Here is a 24,574-nt window from a genome sequence, read left to right as displayed (position 1 = left end):
CCATAGAATGTCCAAGCTGAGAAGGCCCTTAGAACATACAGAGGATATCAGAGAGGAAGGGCTCTTAGAATTTAAAATGTGTCAGGAAATTGGAAGAATGTGGCACACAGAATGTTTAGGCTGAAAGGAACCTCAAAGAAGCCACTTTCTCCTACACCTCTGTAGAAGCAGAAGCAGTAAGGGGAGAGACAGATGTGGAACATTACATATAATGCCAGATTTTGACAACATAGGAAAGAAAAAAGGAACCTCAGAATATAGAATGTCCAAGCCCGGAATACTACTAGTCTAGTTCCCAACTTTTCAGTTTCACTTAGTAAACTCCAGCAATCCCCTCCTTGTTTTATTTCATTGTAAAAGAAACATTTGCTTACATTTCCTAATGTGAATAAACTAAGGGAAGTCAATCAGAACAAGAAGGATATATTAGGATTTCTGTTGGCAGAAAACTGATACTTTTTCTTTTAAAAGCATACATTTTTTAAAGGTCATAATTTCTTCAGCATAATTCTTATTCTTCCTCAGGGCCAACATTCCTTCCAGAAATTACAATGAAATTCTTGAGACATAAATATGATAGGCACAGTTGTTCAGTGGACAGCTGTGACACAAAGCAAAGAATACTTAGATACATCTGGCCTGTAGAACCCTAGAGTGGAGGGTGTCCCTGGAATTATGAAGTTTTCCCCACTAGCACTACTCTCACTAAACTGGAAAAATTAAATTAAAATGATCAGAGGTGATAATGCAAGAGAAAATTGAGGGGGCTCTCTGAGGGGCTTTGGAGAGGGCAATGGTTGGAGAGTCCTTCTATGACTTTCTCTAAAATTGTCTTGAGAGATGGGTAGTTGAAAGTGCTATCCACATTTTATAAATGAGGAAACTTGGACCTAGAGAGCTTAAGCAACTCTCAGTCACAGCTCTTAAGTGTCAAGAATTCAAACCTAAATCTTTTCGGGAGGGGAAAGGAGGAGAGGAGGAAAGGCCCAGAACTTACCAAGCAAAAGGCCTAGATTCCAAACTCACTCTGGCATTTACTAGGTGACTAACCCTGGTAATGTCATGTCACTTCTCAAGGACTCTATTTCCTTCCCTGTAAACTGAAATGAGTGAACTAGATACTTCCTATCATTCTTCCCCTCTCCCATTCTGTGTCCCAAACCCTGGAATACAGCAATATGAGGACACATAAGGCTCTTCTACTTACTAGTATCAAAATTAAGGCAAAGACACTTTTCTTTCTCTGACACCCCCCCATAATCTCATCCTGAAAAACAGGGATCAACTACTCACAGAACTGTTTCAAAGAATAGGGCTACTGATATATGAACCAGTAGGCAATATGAGTCACTAGGCAGCTGGTGGCACTGGCTGGTGTCAGAAGATTCAGTTGAGTCCAAATCCAGCTTCAGACACTACCTAGCTATATGACCTTGGGCAAGTCCCTTAACTTCTGTTTGCCTTGGAGGCGGCTAGGGGGCTCAGTGGACAGAGCATTCCTGGGCCTGAAGTTGGAAAATACTTGAGTTCAGATATGGCCTCAGACACATACACTAGTTGTGTGACCTTGGGCAAGTCACTTAACCTCTGTTTGCCTCAATCCACTAAAGAAGAAAATGGCAAACAGGATCCTTACCAAGAAAATCCCATGGATAGTATTGATATGCTATGGTGCCCAGGGTCTGACTGAACAACAGCAACAACCAATGGAATCGATTCAAGCTAGCTACAGAGTAGAAGCAGGGGAGAGGAGAGAAGAGAACATCAAACATGTCCTCAGAAGATCTGTAGTTATGTCTCAGCCCATTACCAATACCCTGATTGTCCCTTGAGTAAATATCCTCCCATTATGAGCTTGAATCTCCTCATCCATCAAATGGGGTCAATAGTTCCTGTATTACCTTACCTTCCTGGGGTGTTCTTAAACAGCACCTTCTAACTTTGAAGCATGATCCAGAAGGAGTCTTAGAGACCATCTAGTCCGACCCTTGCATTTTATAAGTTCACAAAGATGAAACTATTTCCCCATGATTACAACTGGGTTTAAGCAACAAAACAGATATATTAGCCCAGGTTTTGTGACACAGTGGTACAAGTGCAGAGTGCTGTATGTGTGTGGAATCTGAGGCCTAGGATCAAATCCTGTTATCATTGCCTCTGGAAAGACCACTGGGCCTCCTCTACAAAAAGAAGGACTTGAGATCAACAACCTGGGCAGTTTCTCCCAGCTCTGAAACTCCAAACCCAGAGCTCTTTCCATCATACAAGTGGCTTCTTCAGGCAGGAGCTGTTTGGTATAAAAGTGGAGAGCTGGGATATAGACATCCTGTACCTGCACATCTTCTGTGGGGGCATTTTCCTGTGAGCAGTTATAGATCATTCCTGACCCTAGGGGCAACCTTGGGGAGATAATCTTTGGATCCCACATTCAGTACTTTTTCTTCTTTCTCCCCGTTTTAGAAACTGCAGCTCCCCAGCTCCAAGACAATTACTCCCCACTATCCCTTCCCTGTCTCCACACTTAACAACATCAGACTCCAGAGACAGAAATCATTGGCTCTGACACATCCTCCCAGCCAATGAAAGACTGGTTCAGAGACTGGGACTGAATCAGTGGGAATTATGTGTGCCCCAGAAGGATAATTTGGCACCGGAGAAGGGAGCCCCTGATCCTCAGCTTGATTTCATCTACCTTCAAGTTAATATTGCTCTAGTCCTGGCCCCTATAGTCTACCAGAGTGCCTAATAATAATAAAGTAACATTTATATTTGTACATATTTAAAGTTTATAGGTTTATATATACCTATAAAATAGATCTGTATCATACAGATTTGAGGTTTACAAAGTCCTCTCTTCACAATTATCCAGTGAGATAGTTCAGGAAAGTGTAAGCATCCCTGCTTTATAGATAAGGAAACTGAGGCACAGAAAGGTTAAAATGGGCACACATGAATAGTGAAACAGGATTCCACTCTAACAGGTGGCTAAAAAAGTTTGTTGAAATATTGATTGAGGATTATTTCTCTCATTAGAACATTTAACCATTTCAGGGCAGTTAGGTAGCTCAATGGATAGAGAACCAGATCTGGAAATAGGAAGTCCTGGTTTCAATTCTGGCCTCAGACACTTCCTTCCTGTGTGACCCTGGGCAAGTCACTTATTCCTAATTGACTAGTCCTAACTGTTCTTCCACAGAATTGATACTTAATATTGATTCTAAAGACAGAAGGTAAGGATTAAAAACAATTTTTAAAATATCTGACATTTCAGAATCTCTCAGATGCTGTCTAATATTAGTGATCTTTTTCAAATCTGTCTTCTTTTTCCCCTGTTCACTACATGAGAAAAGGGAACATGTCTTATACTTTTTTGCATGTCCTATGCTGGTTTTCCTAGGTCAGTGTAGTTATGCAGTTATATATTATATACATATAATGTATGCTCATTAATTGATTGCTTGACTCCCTAGCTAAGTCTCTGATCATGCTGCTGGCCTCTCCTCTCTCCCTTGCATCCTCTAACTTTAATACGTTTTCCCTCTTCTATCCCCTAATCTTCCTAACCTATCAGAGGCCAAGCTCAAGCCCTTTATATCCTCCCAGCTGCCTTTCCTGCCCTTTGGAGGCCCCCAGATCTCATTCATTTTTCTGAACTCTGAAAGCCCATATCTATTCTACTCTGAATTTTCTCTAGCACAGTTACCTGTTTCCTGTATGTTATATCCCCAAACAGAACTATATTCCTGGAAGACAGAGACTAGGTCTTCTGTATTCTTTTTTTTTTTTTTTTTTAATTTTTTTTAAACCCTTGTACTTCGGTGTATTGTCTCATAGGTGGAAGATTGGTAAGGGTGGGCAATGGGGGTCAAGTGACTTGCCCAGGGTCACACAGCTGGGAAGTGTCTGAGGCCGGGTTTGAACCTAGGACCTCCTGTCTCTAGGCCTGACTCTCATTCCACTGAGCTACCCAGCTGCCCCCTCTGTATTCTCTTCTTAAATACCCCAGCATAGAACTTTTCACACAGGAAGAAAGCAGTAAATGCTTCTTATACGAACATTATAACAGCAACTTAAATTTCTGAAATGCTTTAAAGGTTGAAAAACACACCCTTTCTCCTTCTCTGTAACACTGGTAGTGAAAGGATTGTTATCCTATTTTACAAAAGAGGAAACTGAGGCTCAAAAAAGCTAAGTGATTTGCATAGCAAATGTAGAAGCCAGGCTCTAAATACAGGTCTCCTGTCTCCAAGGTCTCTTTCCACTATATCCCATGTAAATGAACAGACAACTACAACAGGCTCCCTTCTACTTAGCTCCGGGGGAGGAACTGAGAATGAGAATGAAGATGAGGATAATGACCAAAGGGAAAGCTAGGCCAGGGGGCAGCTTATTCTCCACAAAAAGAAAACTCCTCCCATCAAATTTCACTGTGAACTATAGTGGAAAAAGTAATGGAATGACAATGCAAGAGCCCTGAATCTTAATGCCCGACTCCCTGGGTGGCCTCTGGCAAGTCCCTTCCTTTCCCCTCTTCTGGACCTCAGTTTCCCCAGCTGGAAAATGAGAGGATTGGACTAGCTTAATCCCTTCAAGTTCTATGTTTCTATGACCTCACAGAGCAAAGTAATGACTGATGATGCATCTGGATAGCCTACCTGTCAAGTTTCAAAAATCTGCTTCCGCACACTGTCAAAGAAACAAATCATTGAGTATTAAGTGCAGCCCCTAGAGCTAAAAGCAAAATGATTGCTACCTGTTTGTTGAGCCTCCCTTTGTCTTCAGTCTTCACATCTGTAGATTCATTAAAAATCCGAAGACATTCCTCCATTGGGTCTGAATCGTAATCCAATTCCTTTTCCAGGACAGAATAGTCGATGTCATCAGAGGCCACAGAAGATGAGGAAGAAGAGGTAGAGAGCTGGGCACCCCGGAGGTGCTTTGGTCCCTTGCTCTCATTAAGGGGGCTGCAGCTTCCATCTTCTGAGTCTGAGTCTGAGCTTAAACTTGGAAGGGTGGCAGGAAGAACTGGGCATGTTCCTTCCCCTTCATCCCCACTCTCATCTCCAAAGAGGTCGATATGGCTCAACGTCCTCTTCTTAGGCTTTGGGGACCCCTGGGATCTTCCTTCATCTAGAGAAGAAGATTTCTTGTCTCTCAGCTTACCTGAGGAGAAGGTTTTGCTTCCTTTCTTGTCTTTCAGCTTATTGCTACTGGACATGTTTTTCCCATTGGGAGGATCTATTGGCTTCAGCTTAGACTCCTTTTTATGGTTCCCCAGCTTCCCTGAGCTAGGTTTCTTACTAAGGCCATCACTCTTCCTTTTCCCTGAGCTGGCCACTAACATGGCAGATGGTAACTTCTCTTTCCTGGCCACCTCTTGCTTTTCTAACTTGGACTTCTCCACCTTACTCATGTGTACATCACTTTTGACCTTAGTGAGTTTCTTCTCTCTATGATTTTTCTCCCCTAATTTCCCTTTTGTTTTGTCCTTGTTCTTCCCTTTGTCTTTTTCAAATGATTTGCTTTTTTCTCTCTGACTTTCCACTTCCTGATGACCAGAACTCTTTTGATCATGTGATTTTCTTTTCTGGGCTCTGGACTCTTTTGGGTTGCCTTTATGCTTTGGGTCCCCTCCTGCCTCTTTCTCCTTCCCTTCTAAAGAGTGCTTGCTTCCTTTTCCACCCTTCTCTGGTTGGGATTTTCCGATGGGACTCTGTCGGCGCTGGATATCCCCCATGTCATACTGCACAGCAATCTCCTTTGTCTCCCTCAAACTACTTTCCTCAGGTTCCAGAGGCTTTCCTTTGGCAGGGGAGGACCCACTGCTGGATTGACTCTCTGAATTGGTTCTGGCTTTTGTGGGGCTGGCAGGACTTGGCTGGTTTTCTGAGCTGGGCTCCTCATCTTCTGAGTCAGAAAATCTAGCATCTGTTTCATAATTGCTAAAAACATCGCAGTGTTTCTTGAGTGAAGGAGTATAGGAGTCATCTTGGTGAGAGTCCCTTCTCCTTTTGATCCCCCTCTGGTCCTTTGGACTGCCCTTATTTAAAAGCCTGGCTGAGTAATTTGAAAGGGGGTCATATTCCAAATCTGTAGATGGCTTGGAATTGTCAATCACATATTTGCTGTTGGGAATAGCACGGCTATATTTTTTGGGCTGGATCACAGACTTTGGAACATATTCCAGAGAGTTACCTTTAGCCTTGGATTTCTCCAAAGAATCCAAAGTATATTTGTTACATTTATTAGCAGCAGCCAAAGGGGTAGGGTTATAGTCTGTGTTGTTATTTAATAGATTGTAGCTACCTGGATTATATTCTAAGGATGTGGCAAAGGAGTCTGGGTTAGGCACCCCAGCTCCAGTAGGGCTTTGTGAAACAAGTGAGGTCTCTGTGGTGCCATACTCCTTGGTTGTTTCTAGCAGCTCCTTGTACTTCTTTTCCTCTCGTTCCACTTCATTCCGGACAGCTTCAATGGCCTGGTTGACTAACTCCAGCTCCAAGATGCCAGAGCTGGGTTCTGGGACATCTCCCAGGGAGCCATGTTCAGTCCCAACTGAAGGCTTCGGAAGGTCAGGGTTATATGGGTCATAGCCAAGTTCTGAAAGAAAGTGGGGAGGGAAACAATAAATACTCATGTTTTTATAGACTACAAAAAATGTATGTTTTTATTTCATTGCTATAACTACTAAAATTGAGATTAAGAAGAAGAAAATCGTAAGACATGACAATATCTATGCTGTTTTAGTTTTAAGAGAGAACTTAGAACTCCTCTATGAACTGATACATCGTAAAATGTACAGAACTAGAACAACTTACATAGTGATATTACAAAGAAAACTTTGAAATACTTTAGATTTCTGCCTGATGCTAACAGTCCAGAGGACAGACAGTAAAGCATGCCACACACTTCCTGTCAGAGAGGTAATGAACTTAAAATTCAAAAAGAGACATGTAGTTTTAGATTGGTAAAACAAAAATTGCCGTGAGCAGTTTGGGTTAGGAGGGGGTGGGGTTGGCGGTTTAAAAAATAATTTTAAGGAACAAAAAACCTAGATGTTCATTGCAGCTTTACATACAATAGAAAAGAAAGAGCAGCTGGGTAGCTCAGTGGATTGAGAGTCAGGCCTAGAGACGCGAGGTCCTAGGTTCAAATCCAGCCTCAGACACTTCCCAGCTATGTGATCCTGGGCAAGTCACTTGACCCCCATTGCCCACCCTTACCACTCTTCCACCTTGGAGTCAATACACAGAAGTTAAGGGTTTAAAAAAAAAGAAAAAGAGAAGTCAAAATTGATATCAAAGTCTATTCATTAAAGGCTTAACCCCCTTTCTCAAAAAAAAAAAAAAAAAAGAGAAAAAACCCATATATCTAGCAAATGAAAAGTGACATTAAATTATAACATAACAATGTAATGCAATAATGTGTCATAAGCTTAGATAGCAAATTTGAAGAACACAAAGAAATATGGAAAAAACTTCCATGAAGTAATGGAGTGAATGAAGAATAAGAACACATATACTATGCTGTGTGACCCTGGTGGGCAAGTCACTTAACTCCTATTGCCTAGCCCTTACCATTCTTCTACCTTGGAATCAATAAACAATACTGATTCTAAGATGGAAGATAAGGGTTTTAAAAAAATACATTATGACTAAAATTAAAATATCAAATGAAAAACTACAAAGGAAAAATCAGAAGGGAAAATAAGAGGCTTTTGTTACTCTTTTCAGATTAACATATATTTGAGAAGTTGTAAATAATTTGTAGTCTATGGCTTCTTAACAGGAATTTTCCCCTATGAATTTGAATGTTTTTATTGAGGGGTACCAAGTTTAGAATAAAATATTACCAATAAACTAAGACATAAAAATTGTAAATGAAGTACCCTACAAAGATTTAAATTATAAATGGGAATTTTTAAAAATCCCAATCTAACAGATTGTAGTAGTTCAGTAAAGTAAATGATATGTATATGTTACCAAAAGTGTTCAAAAGAGAAACATCTCCTGTAACCAGTAGTGGTTTTCCCAGCAATTAATGATTAGAAAGTTTAGTCAAAGCCAAGAATGAAGCAAAAAAGGTCTCTTAGGAACCAAAATGGATTGCAGAAAAGTCCACAAAGCTTATTAACAGAAGACCCCTTACTTAGGGCTCAGTGACTTACAATTTAAAAGTGCTTGGTTCTCCCTATCCCCAGAAAATAAGTAGTTAATTTCAAAGCAGAAGAGGGTTATGGAAGCTATGATATAGTCTGATAAATCACCAATGAGAGCTGACATAACACCTGAACTCAAACCACTTTCTCAAAGCAAGGTCTACTGTCCTTGAATGTAGGGGTTAATAGTCCCCATGCATGTCATCAGAGCTGTTTAAAGTCCAACACAATTGTTCAAAAAGATGACCTAGTATTCCTAAGAAAAGACTCATAGGTTCATATTCTGACCAAGAAAGACTCAAGTCCAGTTAGTCCAACTCCACTTTGAAGATGAAGCCAAGAGAGGTGACCTAACTTGTCAAAGATCACATATGCATTAAGTGACAAAATCAGGATGTGAGCCCAGGCCCTCTGATTCCAAATCCAGTGCTCCTTCCGTCACTTCATGCAGCTCCCAAAGTCAAATCACATTCATGTCTTCAATATGAGAAAGCACTGAAGTAGGCAGTTCAGCCCTTATAACTGGTCAGCTTTGGTTATCTGGAATATTCACTTCAATGGAACACTGCCTTCTCTGATGGTGTCTGGTAAATGATGTACGGCACAGAGATTCAAATTATAACTGGGATTTGAATCAAAGGTTCAGTACTGCCTGTATCACAAGGAATGTTTGTTACTATCAACTGGTACAAGAAGAGAGCATGGGGTACCAACAGGCTGGGCTAGAAGTTCTTTGGTCAAGACTCATATTCTGATTCTAGAATCTGTATTGTAAGCATTCCAAAGGTAGGGGATTGCTTGTTCTTCTATGAAGCCAAGTTCACAATGGAAGAGTGAAAAGAAATAGAAAAACATAAAGGGCAATAACTTCAACAGGTAATAAATAATTTCTCTCAAATGGTTTTTGGTCTGTTTTAATCCTTCTTTGGTTACCGGACATTTTCTGTGATTTTCATATAATCTTCCTCTAAAGCCCCTTTTGCTTCCTCACTATGGTATGGAGAAGTCCCTGAGTTTTCAAAGGTTATGCCAGATAAATGAAAACACTGACAGTCCTAAGAATCCAGACAGGCTTCGCATATAGGCCCAGTAAAAAACCTGTGTCTGTTGTTCAAGAACAGCCCAGATCCATTTACTCAAATAGGACTGAAATTGTGAAATATTTTTTATGGTTTTGACTAGATCTGTGATTTCATCTGTGTAGAAGAAGCATGGTGAGGAACTTTCTCTACCACTGTGCCTGAGCATTTTCTTGGTAACACAGATGTTAAGTGATTTGTCCAAGGTCACAAAGTCAGAGTATATCAAAGGCAGGCTTGAACCTGACTCTCTATCCATTATACCAGACTCTCGTTAAGTCTTACTGCTACTAAAATGGGACATCTAATATTACACATAAAATATTTTTTTAATTTCTCTAGATCATAGGCTGGTTTGTGTCTCTGTATTTTCAGTTAATCTGAGGGAAAGTAGAAGATAAAAGAAGGAAAAGAATTACTGCTTAGGATGGCTGAAGCAATGACAAAAAGACAAGAAAAAACAACTCTTGCTTTTCACATTTTCTTTGCAAAAGCAAAGGATGCTAGACTGTAAAAGAAACAAACATAGCTAATAAGGAAACAAGAAAAGTAATGTGTTAAGAGCATGTGGCTATTGCCACTGAGTTTAAGACACTAAGCCCACATTAACATTACAAGATGTGAAAAGAACTGGCAGATTTTCTGAGCCACTGTCAGGGATCTCTCTGCAAGATACAATTTGAGACTACCCTCCCTTTTTTTAAAAAGGGGGGAGGTGCAGCTAAGTGGCTCAGTAGAGCAGGCTTGGAAATGGAAAGTCATAGGTTTAAATCTGGCCTCCAACACTTTCTAACTGTGTGATCCTGGGCAAATCACTTAATCCCAGTCACCTAATGCTTAACTGCTCTTCTGCCTTGAAACCAATACTTAGTATTATTTCTAGGACGGAAGGCAAGGGTTTAAAAAAAAACTGCCAATTTTCAAAAAGTTAAGTGAAAGGAATCTGCAAACTAGAAGTTTGATTTCAATTACTGGGAAAATACCAGATCTTGTTATTAAAGGGATGGTTCACAAATATCCAGCAAAAGCAGTAGTGACCCCACAAAGGGGCCAACTTAGATTCATCAAGAACAGATTATGCCAGACTAACCTAATTTGATTTCTTTTGCAGGATTACTAGAAGATTCGAGGGAATATTCTGTAGATATAGTTGACCTAGATTTTAGCAAGATATTTGATAAAATACCTCATGCTTTTCTTGTGAAAAAAATGGAGAGATAATGGGCTAGCTCATAGGTAGAATCTTAATTCTCTGAACAGCTAAATTCAACAAATAATCATTAATAGTTGAATGTCAATTTGGAAAAAGTCTCTAATGGTTCTCTGCTAAGCTCTATGCTTTGGGGCATTTCTTGTCAATGACTTAAAGACACAAATAGAATGCTTATTAAATTTTAAAATGACATAAAGCTAGGAGGATTAGATAGCACACAAATGACAAAATCAAAATCCAAAGAAATCTTGACAGCTAGAATGCTGAGACAAATCTAGTAAAATTAGAACTGACACTAGAGATCAATTATTCGAATCTAAGGTGCCTGAAGACTGGTGATACTAAATAATTTGTTTAAGGTCAACCAGACTAAATGGCACAAGTGAAATTTGAGGATAGATTAATTTACTTTTATTCCAAGTCCAGTGCTCTTTAGAGATTTGCTTTTCCATGAAACTGAGAATGTATGTGGAGGTGGAGGTAGAAGGCTGATACAGAAGAGGGGAGAAACAAGCAGAGGGAGAGAAGTGACTCTCAAAGCCCAGATAAGAGATTCCTTGACTATGAACTTTTCTCCTTATTGAAAGTCTTCAAGCAAGGCCTAGATAACCACTGATTGGGAATATTGTGGAAAGGAATTCATTTTCCAAGTATGAGTTGGACTAAACAGTATTTTTCTGATTAGTGCAATGATAAACATGTCCAGTGGACAGAATATGAAGCTTATCTCCTACATCTTGCTAGAGAGGTAGACTTAAAAACTAGAATGAGATCTGAATTTTCAGACATGGAAATAAGGTAATTAACTTCAATGACTATTCAAGTTTGTTGTGAGAGTTTTATTTCCTTGTTTAATTGTTCTGGTGGGGTAGGAAGATTCTAATTCTGAGATCTTTAAAAATGGAAAATAATGTAATAAACATAGTATTTAATAAATGTAAATTCTTACATTTGGGTTCAAAAAATCAACTTCACAAATACAAGATGGGGGAGACATGGTTAGACAGCAATTCATCTGAAAAAGAATTGGAAGTTTTAGTAAACTCTATATTCGACGGAATGACATGGCATCCACATAATCTCAGACTTTAAGGATAGTATCCTGAATAAGGGAGGTGACTATCCTGATATTTTGCCCTGGGAAGACTACAACTAGATTACTATATTCAATTCTGTATATCAAAATTTGTAAAAAGATATTAATAGAGCTTCCGAGGTTAAGATGGTGGCACAGTAAAAAGCAGCTGCTTAACCTCTCCTAACCCATACATATAGGACTCTTCAAGAGGACATAAAAACAAATCCAGATGAACAAAGGGACCCCACAACAGGGTGCAGCATTGAAGGTATGTGGGTTCAGGGCATTTCCATGCTATAAGGGGGTGAAATAGCTCTCACTAAAATGCAAGCTGAGCAACCCCTCTCCCCCACACCACCTACAGGGCCAAAGCCAGCGCACAAGAGTTAGAGCAAGTTTGGGGCATCCATTAAGTTCTCGGCAGCTACCTGGGAGCACCAGGGCCTGCTCCTGAGAGCAGCAAGACTTAAGATCCCAAAAGGCTAAAGAACTGGACTTTGAACACAGACCCTGAGCCCAGGCACAGACATTGGGTGGGAACCCAGTGCAGAGGAGTGCATGACTGTGGAAGCAGCACCCTGAGGCTGTTAAAGGAGCTTTGGGCAGAGGAACAAGCAAGGGGACCACCAGGAGGCTTGACCCTGAGAACAAGTAGACCTGAGACCTCAGGAGCCTAAAGAGCGCAGACAGACCCTGGGCGTGAGGATAAAGCTGAGAGGGCATGCAGCTAATAATGGCAAGCCAGTCACAAGAACCCCAAAAGAGAAAGATCAAGAAGAAATCTTTAACACTCAACAACTTTTACACAGAAAAAATCCAGACAACAGAGCAAACAGCAGAGGAGAACAAACAAGTAATCATATCCAAACCTTCCCAAAAAAATGAAAATTGGTCACAAGCTCTTGAAGAGTTCAAATCTGAGATCATGAGAAATATAGAAGAGATTTGGCGAGAGAAGTGGGAAATAGCTCAAAAGGAAATTAACAGATTAAAAGACAGAAACTTCCAATTGGAAACCAAAATTAAACAGCTGGAAAACAGGATAGATCAAACCGAAAAGGAAAATCATAAGATTACAACAGAAAACCAGTCTCTAAAGGCCAGAATTGGGCAAGTAGAAGCCAATGATCTCTCAAGACAGCAAGAACAAATAAAGCAAAGTCAAAAGACTGATAAAATAGAAGGAAACAAGAAATATCTCTCTGAGAAATTGACAGATCAAGAAAACAGGTCTAGAAGAGACAATTTGAGAATCATTGGTCTTCCTGAAAAAACAGAAATTAATAGAAATTTGGACTCCATTCTAAAAGAAATTATTCAGCAAAACTGCCCTGAAGTTCTACAACAAGAGGGCAATATAGACATTGAAAGGATCCATAGATCACCCTCTACACTAAACCCTGAAAAGACAACCCCCCCAGGAATATAATAGCCAAATTCAAGAGCTTCCAAGTAAAAGAAAAACTTTTACAAGAAGCCAGAAAGAGACAATTCAGATATCAAGGAGCACCAATCAGGATCACACAGAATCTGGCAGCCTCCACACTACAAGACCACAAGGCTTGGAATATGATAAAAATACGAAAGGCAAGAGAACTGGGTCTACAACCAAGGATCACCTACCCATCAAAACTGACTATATACTTCCAGGGGAAAGTATGGGGGCATTCAACAAGATAGAAGATTTCCAAGTATTTGCACAGAAAAGACCAGGACTAAATGGAAAGTTCGATATCCAACCACAAAAACCAAGAGAAACATGAAAAGGTAAATAAGAAACAGAGGGGAAAGAAAGAAAACTCTTATTTTTAAATTTGCCTCTTTAAGGGCTTTAATAAGATCAAATTATTTGTATTCCTATATAGAGAAATGTTAGGTGTAATCTTCAAAAACTGTATTCACTATTATAGTAATTAGAAGAATAATTCATAGGGAGAAGTTGAGCACTAAATGGTCTAAGATGAGACGAGGGTGGGGGGAAGAGGGGTGAATAGTAGATGGCACCAAGAGAAACTTGAATGAATAAGAAAAAGATATTAATAAATTGTAGTTGTTCCAGAAGATAGTGGAGAGGAATTCAAATCAACAAGCAATTATTAAGCACCAGTATACTATATACTGGACACTGTGTTAAACCCTGAAGAAACAAAGAGCAGTCTCTGCCCTTAAGAAGCTTACGGTAGCTGGAATATGGAATATGTACACACTTAATATATAAATACAAAGTAATTGGCAGGAAGTGGAGGGGGAGGGAGAACTCACACAATGGGAAGGGGAAGGCATAAGGGAAAATTACTTGTACAACATGGCACTTGAGCTGAGCCTTGAAGGGAGCTAGGGAGGTCCAAGAAGTATACCAACAGCAACTGAGTAGAGGCAACTGGGTGGCAACTGAGCAAGAGGAAACATCCCAGACAGAAGAACCAGCAGGCTGTTGAAATAGGCCAGGTGTTGGCAAGGTCAGAAAAAGAAGGGGACATTGCCAGAGATAATCTGAAAGCAAAACTGATAGTCCTAGAAAACAGATTGGATATGGGGGTGAGAAAAAGTGAAGAGTTGAAGAGTGCACCTAAGTTGTAAGCCTAAGTTGCCTAGGAGGATACAGGGGTTCTCAAAAGTAATAGGGAATTCAAAGAGCAATCTGTACCTATGCCCAGGACTATAAAACAATACATACCCTTTGACCCAGCACTACCATTACTAGGTTTATATACCAAAGAAATAGAAAAACAAAAAGAATAAGGACCTATATGTACACAAATATTTAAAGCAGCTCTTTTTAGGGAGGCAGGGATTTGTAAAGTAAAGGGATGCCCATCAATTGGGGAATGGCTGAGTAAGTTATACGAACTGAAGCAAGAGTGAAATAAGCAGAACCAAGAGAACATTGTACAATAACAGGAATAATTTAGAATGAACAACTGTGAATAACAATTATTCTCAGCAATATAATGATCCAAAATTATCCCCAAATTCTGAAAAGGGGAGGGTTTAGGGTGAAAGATAATGAGTTCAGTTTTAGACATGTTGAGTTTAAGATGTCATGGGGACATCTAGTTCAAAATGTCCAATAGGATGAGTAAGTTTGAGAATCATCAACATATGACCTCCTGTCTCTAGGCCTGACTCTCAATCCACTGAGCCACATGGCTGTGCTTCCCCCCCCCCACCCTTTTTTTTCATTAGCATTACTATTAAGAACCAAAAGAAAACAAGTATCAGGAAATTTAGAGGAAAAAAAGCTCTTCAAAACTGTCCAATACTACAGAGGTCAAGAAGTATCAGGAACATAAAGGCTTTAAATATCAAATGGAAGAGTTTGTATTTTCCTCTAGAGGAAATAAGGAGTCACTGAAGTTTCTTGAGCAGGAGAGTGATATGGTTAGACTTACTTTTAGACTATCAATTTGATACACAAAGAATTGCAGGGAAAACTGAAAAAGCAATAGGAAAGAAATTAGATTTAAAACTATCTTATCTCATGTTCCATAATAAATTCAAAATAGATACATGATCTGACTATTAAAGCTTATTCCATCAAAATCAGGAAAGAAACAAATCCAGGCATCTTTCATAGTTGTGAGTAGGGAGTAAATTCTTAACCAAATGAGGGATGGATATAATTGCAAAAGATAATACAAATAATCTGATCAGGATAAGAAGGGAAGCAGTAGGAAAAATCTTTGCATGGAATTTCAGTAATAAGGGTCTAATATCCAAAATATTTAAGAAAATTAACAGAAATACATAAAGTCCAAAAGCAATTCCCCAAAAGATTTGTTCAAGAGATATGAAAATACATTTCTCAAAAGAACAATTAGCAATTATAGGAAAGAATGTTCCAAATCACTAATAATAATTAGAAATCAAAATAATTGTAATTCGTACTCAGTCATATGGCAAAGATGACCAAAAAAATGGGACTTAACAATATTAGATAAGTTGTGGGAAAACAAACACTCTAAGCCATATTTGGTGAAGCTGTAAATCATCAGTACAACCATTCTGGAAAGCAATTTGGGCTTATGTAAAGAAAATAACTAAAATATCCATATTTGCTGAGCCAAAGAGTTCTCTGTTAAAAATATATCCCAAAGAGGTCAACAAGAAAAAGAAAGGTATCACATTCACCAAAATAGTAGCTTTTTCTGTAGCAAAGAACTAGGAAAAAAGCAGATGCTCATTGAAGAATGGCTAAACAAACTGTGATACAGGAAGGTAACCGACTGCTAGGCTGTAAGAAATAGTGAACCTGACAAATAAAAACATAGAACTAATGCTATATGAAATGAAAATTTAAACAGAATCAGGAAAACAAGACTGGTCACACTGTGGTGTGGTGTGATGGCTACCATGTAAATAAAACAAAATAGTGTGAAATTTACTGACCAAGCTTTGACCCCAAAAAGAGATACAAGATGACTCTATTTCACCAAAGAAGGGAGGGGACTATAAAAGTGGAACACTGAATAGAATATCACATTTCTAATATGCTTAGTTTCTGTGAAATTTTTTTTCTTCTTTTCTTCATAGGGAAGGGAACAATACATTGTAAAATATTATAATAAATTATAATAATTACATAATTTAAAACAATTCTATAATATATAAAATAATAAACTGGAATAATAAAAGATATTAATAAGACTTTTTTTAAAGGCACGTTAATCAGCAGCTGTATGTAGGATAATGTTGAACCTTGTGATATTGGAAATTTGGGATTCCTTGAACTGATCTTGAAGTCTCTGGACATTTAGATCTCTTACAAACTACATTTCCTATGATTCCTCTTGCGTAATACAGGTGGACAGGAAGTGTAAATTATGTAAACAAAGGTATAAAGACTCAGGACAGAATTGGTACTTCCTCTTTTCTGCTGAAGAAGCCAGATGGGAAGGTATGGCGCTGCATTTGAACTAGCTCTTATCAAGCATGTGGTTTTATTTATCAAAATGGCTTTCAATAAAACCCTAATATTTTTATATATATATCAATTTTATTTCTTACAACCTGGATAAAAGGAGATAATTAGGAGAATATTGCTATAGTCCAGGAGAGAAGTAATGAAGGCCTAAATTAGGATGGTGGACCTGACAGAGTAGTATAAGGGATCAGCTGGCAAACAAAAACCAAATGCTCACTATTTGCTTTTGTACAGCCAGTAAGCTAAAAATCTTTTTTTAATATAATAAAACTATTTAAAAATACAAAAACCATTCTTAGCTTAATATTCCAAAAGAGAGTAAAGATTTGCTGACCCCTGGTGTAGAAGATTTGAAAGAGCTCAAGATGATTAGCTTAGAAAAGACTTAGAACAACCTAACTCTCTTCAAGTATTTGAAAGACTGACTCATGGAATAAGGGTTATATTTGTCCTATCTGATCCCACAGAGTACAACTAGGGAAAAGAGGAAGAAATTGGAAAAAAAAATACAAATTCAAGTTTTAGAATAAGGGAAAATTTCCTAACTATCCAAAAGCTACCTAAGAATGTAATGAACCAACTCAGGAAATTACAGGTTTCCTCTCACTGAAGGTCTTTTCCTCCTTTCCCAACAATGACCCTAAGATTACCAACTGTTCAAGTCTTCCATCCCTCGCCCTTCATCTTATCATTCCTTTGGCAAACTCCAACCCAGGATTATTCACACCACCAGCCTCTTCTACTCTTACTTATGTGTTATTTGACGGTGCTCAAGGAAGTCACTCATTTGAACTGGGTAGGTTTCAATATATTTATTTATGCTATAAATAATTAGCATTTATATAGTGGCCAGAGTACATATAGCAATGATCCTGGAGGTAGGAACACCTGAATTAAAAGCCAGCCTCAGAAACTTACAAGCTGTGTGAACCTGGGCAAGTAAATTCACTTTCATTTACCTCAGTTTCTTCTTCTCTAAAAGGGAGATAATAATGGAATCTACCTCCAAAGGTTGTTATGAGGATCAAACAAGATATTTGCAAAGCAATTTAAATACTTTAAATACCATATAAATATTATTACCTTACTTGATGGATGTTATCCCAATATCAGCAGGGCTTCACTACAACAAAGCCATTCTTTAAAATGATTCTCTAATCTATTCACTTCAGTGGCTGTTCCAAACACCTCTTCTCTCCTTGAGCCTTATATCAGTCCCTGTCTCCAGCTTCTAAGAAGCAGACTGCAACTCCTTCTTATCCCCAATCTATATCTCAAAACCGTTTAACATCATTCCTCATTTCCTTCTCATACTACAATCTCTGGGAAAGAGGTGGTGGCCCTGTTATCCAACAAAGCCAGCCCTAATAAATGTACCCTTGATCACATCTCCTCCTGCCTTTTCTGGAAGGTTGCCCCCAATTACCCCCCCCCAATCTTCCATTTCTCTCTATTTGGCTCTTTCCCTGTTGCCTAGAAACATGTCCAAGTTTCCCCTATCTTCAGTGACTGCTTCAAGTCCTATGGGTTCAATCATTACCTTTATACAGATGATTCCCAGATCTAATACATCTAGATACTCAAGCGCTACAATCAATTCAACATTACCAGTTGCCCAAAGGCATTTCAAACAGTGTTACCAAAATAGATTATCACTGTATGGTAGAAAGTGCTGTGATAAGAGGACCTATGATTACACATTTAACCTCCCTAGGCCTCAGTTTCCCATGGATATAATGACTTAATCACTTCTGAGGATCCTTCCAATTCTACTATGATTCTAAATTTCCTCTAAGAATCACTCCCTCCAGTTAAAAATAAACTAGAGAATAGTAGATGCCTCCAAGAAAGGTGAGGCTCATCCTCCTGAACTATTTGGGTAGGTTTAGGTTGAGAAAACAGAAATAACTGATTTGGCTCTTTGGGTGATTTAAAGGGGAATGATGAGAAAGTTATGGGGAGCTAGGAATGTCATCATGAATCTTTGAAATTTAGCTAATTGATAAGAATGGGCTTTAGATTTGAAGTACTACCAAATAATGATCTTTAAGGAAAAATTGTTTTTCAAGTTTTTTAATGTTACCATTAATAATTAAAAATCTAGATTCAATTTGGATACTTTTGTTCTGAAACTAAACAGAATAATTGCAGTAGAACAAGCTGCATTCGCTGTCTAGCATTTAGATGAACATGAGTCAGAAAAACCTGAGCTGAAATCCAGTTTCAGAAATTTGTTAGCTCCATGACTTTAAGCAAGTTACCTTACCTCTATTTTACCTCAGTTCCCTGATCTATAAGTGGAATGAAGACTCACCTCCCAGGGTTGTTGTAAAGATTAAAATGATGTGATTGTGAAATGTTTAACACAGTATTTTGCATATGATAAATACTGTGTAAATGTTAATTATTATTATTATTACTATTATTATTTCTCTAACTGAATATAATTATCCATACTGGGTAACTCTATGTTGGGTTTTAAATGTAATTGGTATAAAGCAATAAAAGTGATAAAATGATCAGATAATTTGGTAAAGTATTCAACTGAATTGATGTCACATTACAATTGTTATACTGGCAGTAAGTTTTGTTTCATGTTTTAAATACATGACATTGTGTTTGATACTATTTTTCTAAATTTTCTTGTATTGTGAGTTTTGGGAAATCAGTGCATGAGAAATGCAGTTAAGAAGATGATACCATTGGAAAATTTAACTCCTTTTGATATGGATACTGTAAAATCATTAATTGAGTAATTAGAGGATATTGTTGTAATGATAAAACCTATGAAATATTTCATTGAATATATTTTAAAGGGGAAGAATAGTTACCTTATGAGAAAAGGAAAAAAAGGAAGACAACCTTGTAAAATCTCCTTATTTGTAAACTTGCCAGGTTCTTGGAACCATCAGCAAGGCCATAAAATCTTATTGGACCTGTGAAAGAACTAGCAAAATGTGAAATTCTAAAATAAATGAATTGGTTCACTAAGAAAATAGGATCCCCTCTTCCACTACAAATATTTCTTGCAAAGAGGGTGTGAAAGGGAATTATTTATTCTCTTTGCCTATTTTGTGTTAACACTTTGTGAAAGGGAACTCTTTATTCTTTTGTCTTATTTTGAGTTAACATTTGGTTAACACTAACTTAAGTACCTCTACTTAGTACCTTACCAGACACTAAGTCATTTGCTAAAGTGGTTAACAACTCAATCAGTCAGGAAATTGTGAATCCTTTTGATAAGTTTACACCTGCAGATGATGATAAGTGGATCTGAAAGAGCATGCTCCACCCCAACCCCTCCCGGCCATGCTAGACAGTTTGAAAGCTGTGATTGACCCCTGTGAAGAGGGAAAGGGACAAGAAGTCACTATAAAAGCCCTGAATTTCTGGAGCTACAGATCAGCTTCATGAGTCACACTTGACATGGGGAAGAGACATAAATTATGTTTGTTTATAGCAGGGGTTGGCAACCTTTTTGGCTGTGAGAGCCACAAACACCACATTTTTTTAAAATGTAATTTTGTGAGAGCCGTACAGTGCTCACAGTGCACGCTCCTGTAACAGCACCTGAAAATAAATTGATTTTATGGCTCCTGCAGAAAGAGCCATATCTGGCCCTCAAAAGAGCCAGATATGGCTCGAGAGCCATACGTTGCCGACCCCTGGTTTATAGTATACAAGTGATATATGTAATGATCTGTGATTATGAAAATTTTGAAGTTGTACCTGGAATATTATATATTGAAGTTACATCTTGAACCAATATACAATACCTTAAGAGATGGATATTAAGTCTGGTGATTGATAGTAATTAGGCATTGCTTTTTCATGTTTTGTTTTTTAATGGTCTCATGTATTCACTATCTATGTAGAATTTGAGAATGTAAATATTTTCTTAATTTCTAATGACAGATCTTTATCTGAGGATGAGTTTTAAATCAAGGAGAAGGATATCGAGTGGTTTTTTTAAAGCCTAGTAAATTTTTTTATTGTTAGTTATTATTACAACATACACATACAACATATGTAATAATAACTAACAATAACTAAAAACTAAAAAGTAACTAAAAATAAAATTACAACATGGAAAAAATAAAAATAACTATCTGGCCCTAAGATATGATTAGTAACACTTGCTATTTGAGGTAAAAATATATTGGGCAATTTAGTAATGTTCTGAGTTTTGAATGATCATTAAGTTAGAAATCTACCATTTGAAGAAAATGCCACAAGCTGCTCAAAGGGAGTGTGATTTAGAAAATACTACAGGTGGCTGGCTGTGTGTAGGAAAAGTGGAGAAAACAATTATGGCATAGAATCCTCTTGACTCAGTTTTCCTATTGTGTTATTTCCTATTTGAACAGAACTATTTCCAATCTGGTTAATCCTGAGCTTGGCTATGATACCATGTGAATAAAGTAGAATTTTGCTGTATGATTAGCTATTCCAAAAAATAACAGTCTATTACCTGAAATCAAACAAGGAACCAAGGAAACTTTATCCTATTATTACCTATGCTGAATAATTCTGTGCCTTTAAGGTCAGGCCATAAGACCATCTCCTTCTAGACTGAGATAAGTTCTGCAAGATGGCTTTGCAATGAGTTATACAGAAATACAACTTCCTTCCCCAGGTGACCCCTAATGGAGTCCTTCTTCATTCACTTGGTTGCAGGCCTGTTAGCCAAGCTTGGTAAATGGGCTCTTATTAACTTTTACTATTCTTTTCTGCTTTGCCTTAGTTGCTGTGTTAAAGCCTGTTCTAGATTAGTCTATGGTAATATGCACTGCTACTATTTGCTATATTAAAAATTTTATAGAATTAGCTTATATACAAGTGATCCATGGAAGATATGATCAAAGAGGGGGAATTGACAGAATCAAATTGATTCCATTTCGCAATTGATTCTATTCTGTACCAATCACCAACATTTTGTATAATTGCATAAATCAAGTTTCTCTGTCTCTGAGTTAAGTTCAGAAGTTCAGTCTTCCAGTATATCAGTTCTATCTTTACGTCAAGGAGACCTGTTATCTTTTTATATCCTGCCTACATGCTCTTCTATTTTTATCTACCTTCCCTAAATTCCTTTTTTTTTTTTTTCCAAACCCTTACCTTTCATTATGGAGTCAATATTGTGTACTGGCTCCAAGGAAGAAGAGTGGTAAGGACTTGCCCAGGGTCACACAGCTGGGAAATGTCTGAGACCAGATTTGAACCTAAGACCTCCCGTCTCTAGGCCTGGCTCTCAATCCACTGAGCTACCCAGCTGCCCCCTACCTTCCCTAAATTCTAATAAGTCTTACAGACACAGCTTTAGGGTCTTTTGATTTGCTGAGGAGCTAAAGACCCTTTTTATTGGTAACTGCTAACCTTACCAATAAATTGAACATGCTCAGAACGTTGTTGTCCAAGTTTATCTTAATTTCAATCATGACACCTTCTTGAATACCTTCATTTTTATGGGATATGCATCAACTTTGAATGCTACCTCCTGCCTCATAAGTTTTATATGCAGGCTCTGCCTCCATGTCTAGGATGCTCTTCTCTATCCCAACCCCCCATCCCTGGAATTCCTAGCTATCTTTAAGGCTCAGCTCTAAGGCTGTCTCTTTACAGGACCTCTAAATCTTTCCCTATCTCAGCAGCTATCAGTATCTCCCATCTCCCTAAAAGTTACCTGCTGAAGTAGAATCAGAAGCCCTTCCAAGACTGTGTCCCTCATTTCCTTTAACTAACTAGACTCATTCTCGTAAAAATGAAAAGAAAAAAATTTTGGTCTTTTTTGAATCCCAGTGCAAATACTTACTGCCAGATAAACCTGGGAAGTCCTTTGCCAACCTGATCCTCAGTTTGTTCATTTGTAAATGGGGATAACTGCATTTGTACTACCCAACTTACAGGATTACTAGGAGGAAAGCATTTCCTAAATTTTATTCATTATTATTAGGTTAGGAGGACCTCTATTGTCCTTCTAGCTCCAAAGTTTTTTACTTAGAGTCTGTGAATTTAATTTTTTTTTGATAACTTTATTTCATGATAATTAATCTCCTTTGCAATCCTATCCATTATTTTTATTTTAAAATATTATTCTGGAAAGGGGTGGTGGAAATGTCTATAGGCTTCAGTAGACTACTATTATGACTGAAATCAAGGTAAACTGAGGCATAAAGTTCCAGGCACATGAACTGATTGTTAGACTAGCAATTACCAATAAAAGGAGCATCTCGGTTCTTCAGCAAGCAAAAAAGACAGGAGGGCAGACAGATTACTTTTACAGAAAAAAAAGAGGAACTATCCAAAAACTAGAAAGTCTGTAGCATCAAAGTTGGGGGAAATAACAATTGGTTGCAAAGTCTGAAATGGCATGGGTGTAGGGGACATCATGATTGGCTGGAAATCAGAAGCAAGGACTAGCAACAACCCCACCTTCAATCTTGTCACTATGGAAAGTTCATTGATGGCATCCACCTTCATGGTTAATGTGAAAATTGATAACAGAACATTTTCTTGAAAGACAGCCAGTGTCACTGAGGTCAGACTCCCTGGCATCCATTTTATATCCTTCAAGGATGGCAGATTTTCTTGGTATAAAAAGAAGTGATTAGCAAGAAAACTGAACTTCTAAACTTAACCCAGAGGAAACCTGAACTTCTGAACTTAAACTCTGAAACAAAGAAATGTGACTTTGGCAGTTTAAAATGTCAGTAGTGATACAGAATAGAATCAATTACAAAAAGAGAAAGAATTTCAACTTGATTTTTCTCACTACCAATGGGTTCTAGGACACAAAAAAAATAATAATCCCCAATCTACTTCTAATAAGTCTATTTATTCTTCACTTAGTGACCCTGCAACTGGAAAAAGAATTTCTGCCTTCTGCCACTAAATTGCTATTAAGATCGCAGCTACTTGCTTTTTTCTCAATCCTGATTATCCCAGGGTTAGAATGGGTTAGACTAAATAATCTTTAAGGTTTCTCCCCTCTCTAAAAATTCTAGGGTACTAAATAAACCATAACATGACCACCCAGCCTATATGGGTTTCAAGACTCTCCACAATCTGGCTCATCTTACCATATTTCCAACAATATTCAAATCTGTCTCTTCCCCAGTACTCAACAAACATTCTAACCCTAGTCTTTTTCATCATCCATCTCATTCCTGAAGGGCAGAATGCTCATTACTCTTTCCTTCCCCAAAAGCTCTATTTTGCTTAAATTCTTCAAAGTCCAACCCAAATTTTACCTCCTCAGGGATATCCCCCAGAACTCTGTAGCTCAATGAATTTGCTTTTCCCATATCATTTCCACACTATTCACTATTTTAAAAGAGAATCCCTTCTGAAAAAAATAGAACTGAAGAGAAAAAGTTAACCACTCTTTGGTGGTTTCCTCATCTGTAAAATAAAGTCCCAGGAAAAGATGTGGTACAGTGGCAAAAGTGAAAGATTTGCATGGAGTCAGTCAAGTCCAGGTTCAAATCCTAGATCTATCACTTATAATCATAAAACCATAAATTTCAGGCTGGATGAAACTTTAAAGTATCTAGTTGAACTCCTTCATTTTACAGAAGAGGAAACTAAAGTCCAAAGGAACAAAATTATTTGCCTAACCTCACAAGATAGTAAGAATGGAGTGGGCTGACCTCTCAGAGCCTCAGCTTCTTCATCTTAACAGAGACCACTATAGAAATGGGAGCTTATTCCAGCTCTAAATTCTTTGATGAGGCCAGCTTTCCCCTCAAAACTTACATTCTAATGGAAGAGACAAAATTAGCACTGTTATAATCTTCCTTTATCTTTGTTTTATAAACCTCTTTTCCTTTCCTATTTCCAGAAGACTTTCCCAAAGGGATTCTGTTTATTGAAGAATCAGGAACCTGGAACTGGAAGGAAAAAGTAACCTAGTGCCATCTAATATCTGAATGGGACTGGGACCTATAACCTCCCTAAGGGCATGCTAGTCAGAAGGATTTGGCATCCTTTCTCTTTCCAGGAAGTTAGCAACTCAATTTCTATAGCCCTTTCTTCAAATCTACCCAGTAAAGTAGTTAAGTATTGTCTCTTCCTTTTACAGGTGAAGAAACAGGTAAAGGCAAGTGAAGTACCTGGTAAGCTC

General features: G+C 38.0%; 1 protein-coding gene across 1 annotated transcript in view; it reads right to left on the bottom strand.

Moving 5' to 3' along the window:
• Window positions 1-24,574, bottom strand: part of REXO1 (RNA exonuclease 1 homolog) — a 99,853-nt gene that overhangs the window by 48,381 nt on the left and 26,898 nt on the right. Inside the window, exon 2 of the mRNA XM_044672150.1 lies at window positions 4,754-6,600. Within this exon, the coding sequence (XP_044528085.1) occupies window positions 4,754-6,600 (1,847 nt within the window). The remainder of the gene's footprint in view (window positions 1-4,753; window positions 6,601-24,574) is intronic.

The sequence above is a fragment of the Gracilinanus agilis genome, chromosome 1 (genome assembly GCF_016433145.1).
Source record: "Gracilinanus agilis isolate LMUSP501 chromosome 1, AgileGrace, whole genome shotgun sequence".
NCBI classification, from domain to species: domain Eukaryota; kingdom Metazoa; phylum Chordata; class Mammalia; order Didelphimorphia; family Didelphidae; genus Gracilinanus; species Gracilinanus agilis.
Note: the sequence above shows the minus strand (reverse complement) of the source record. Positions and strands in the feature narration are given on the sequence as shown.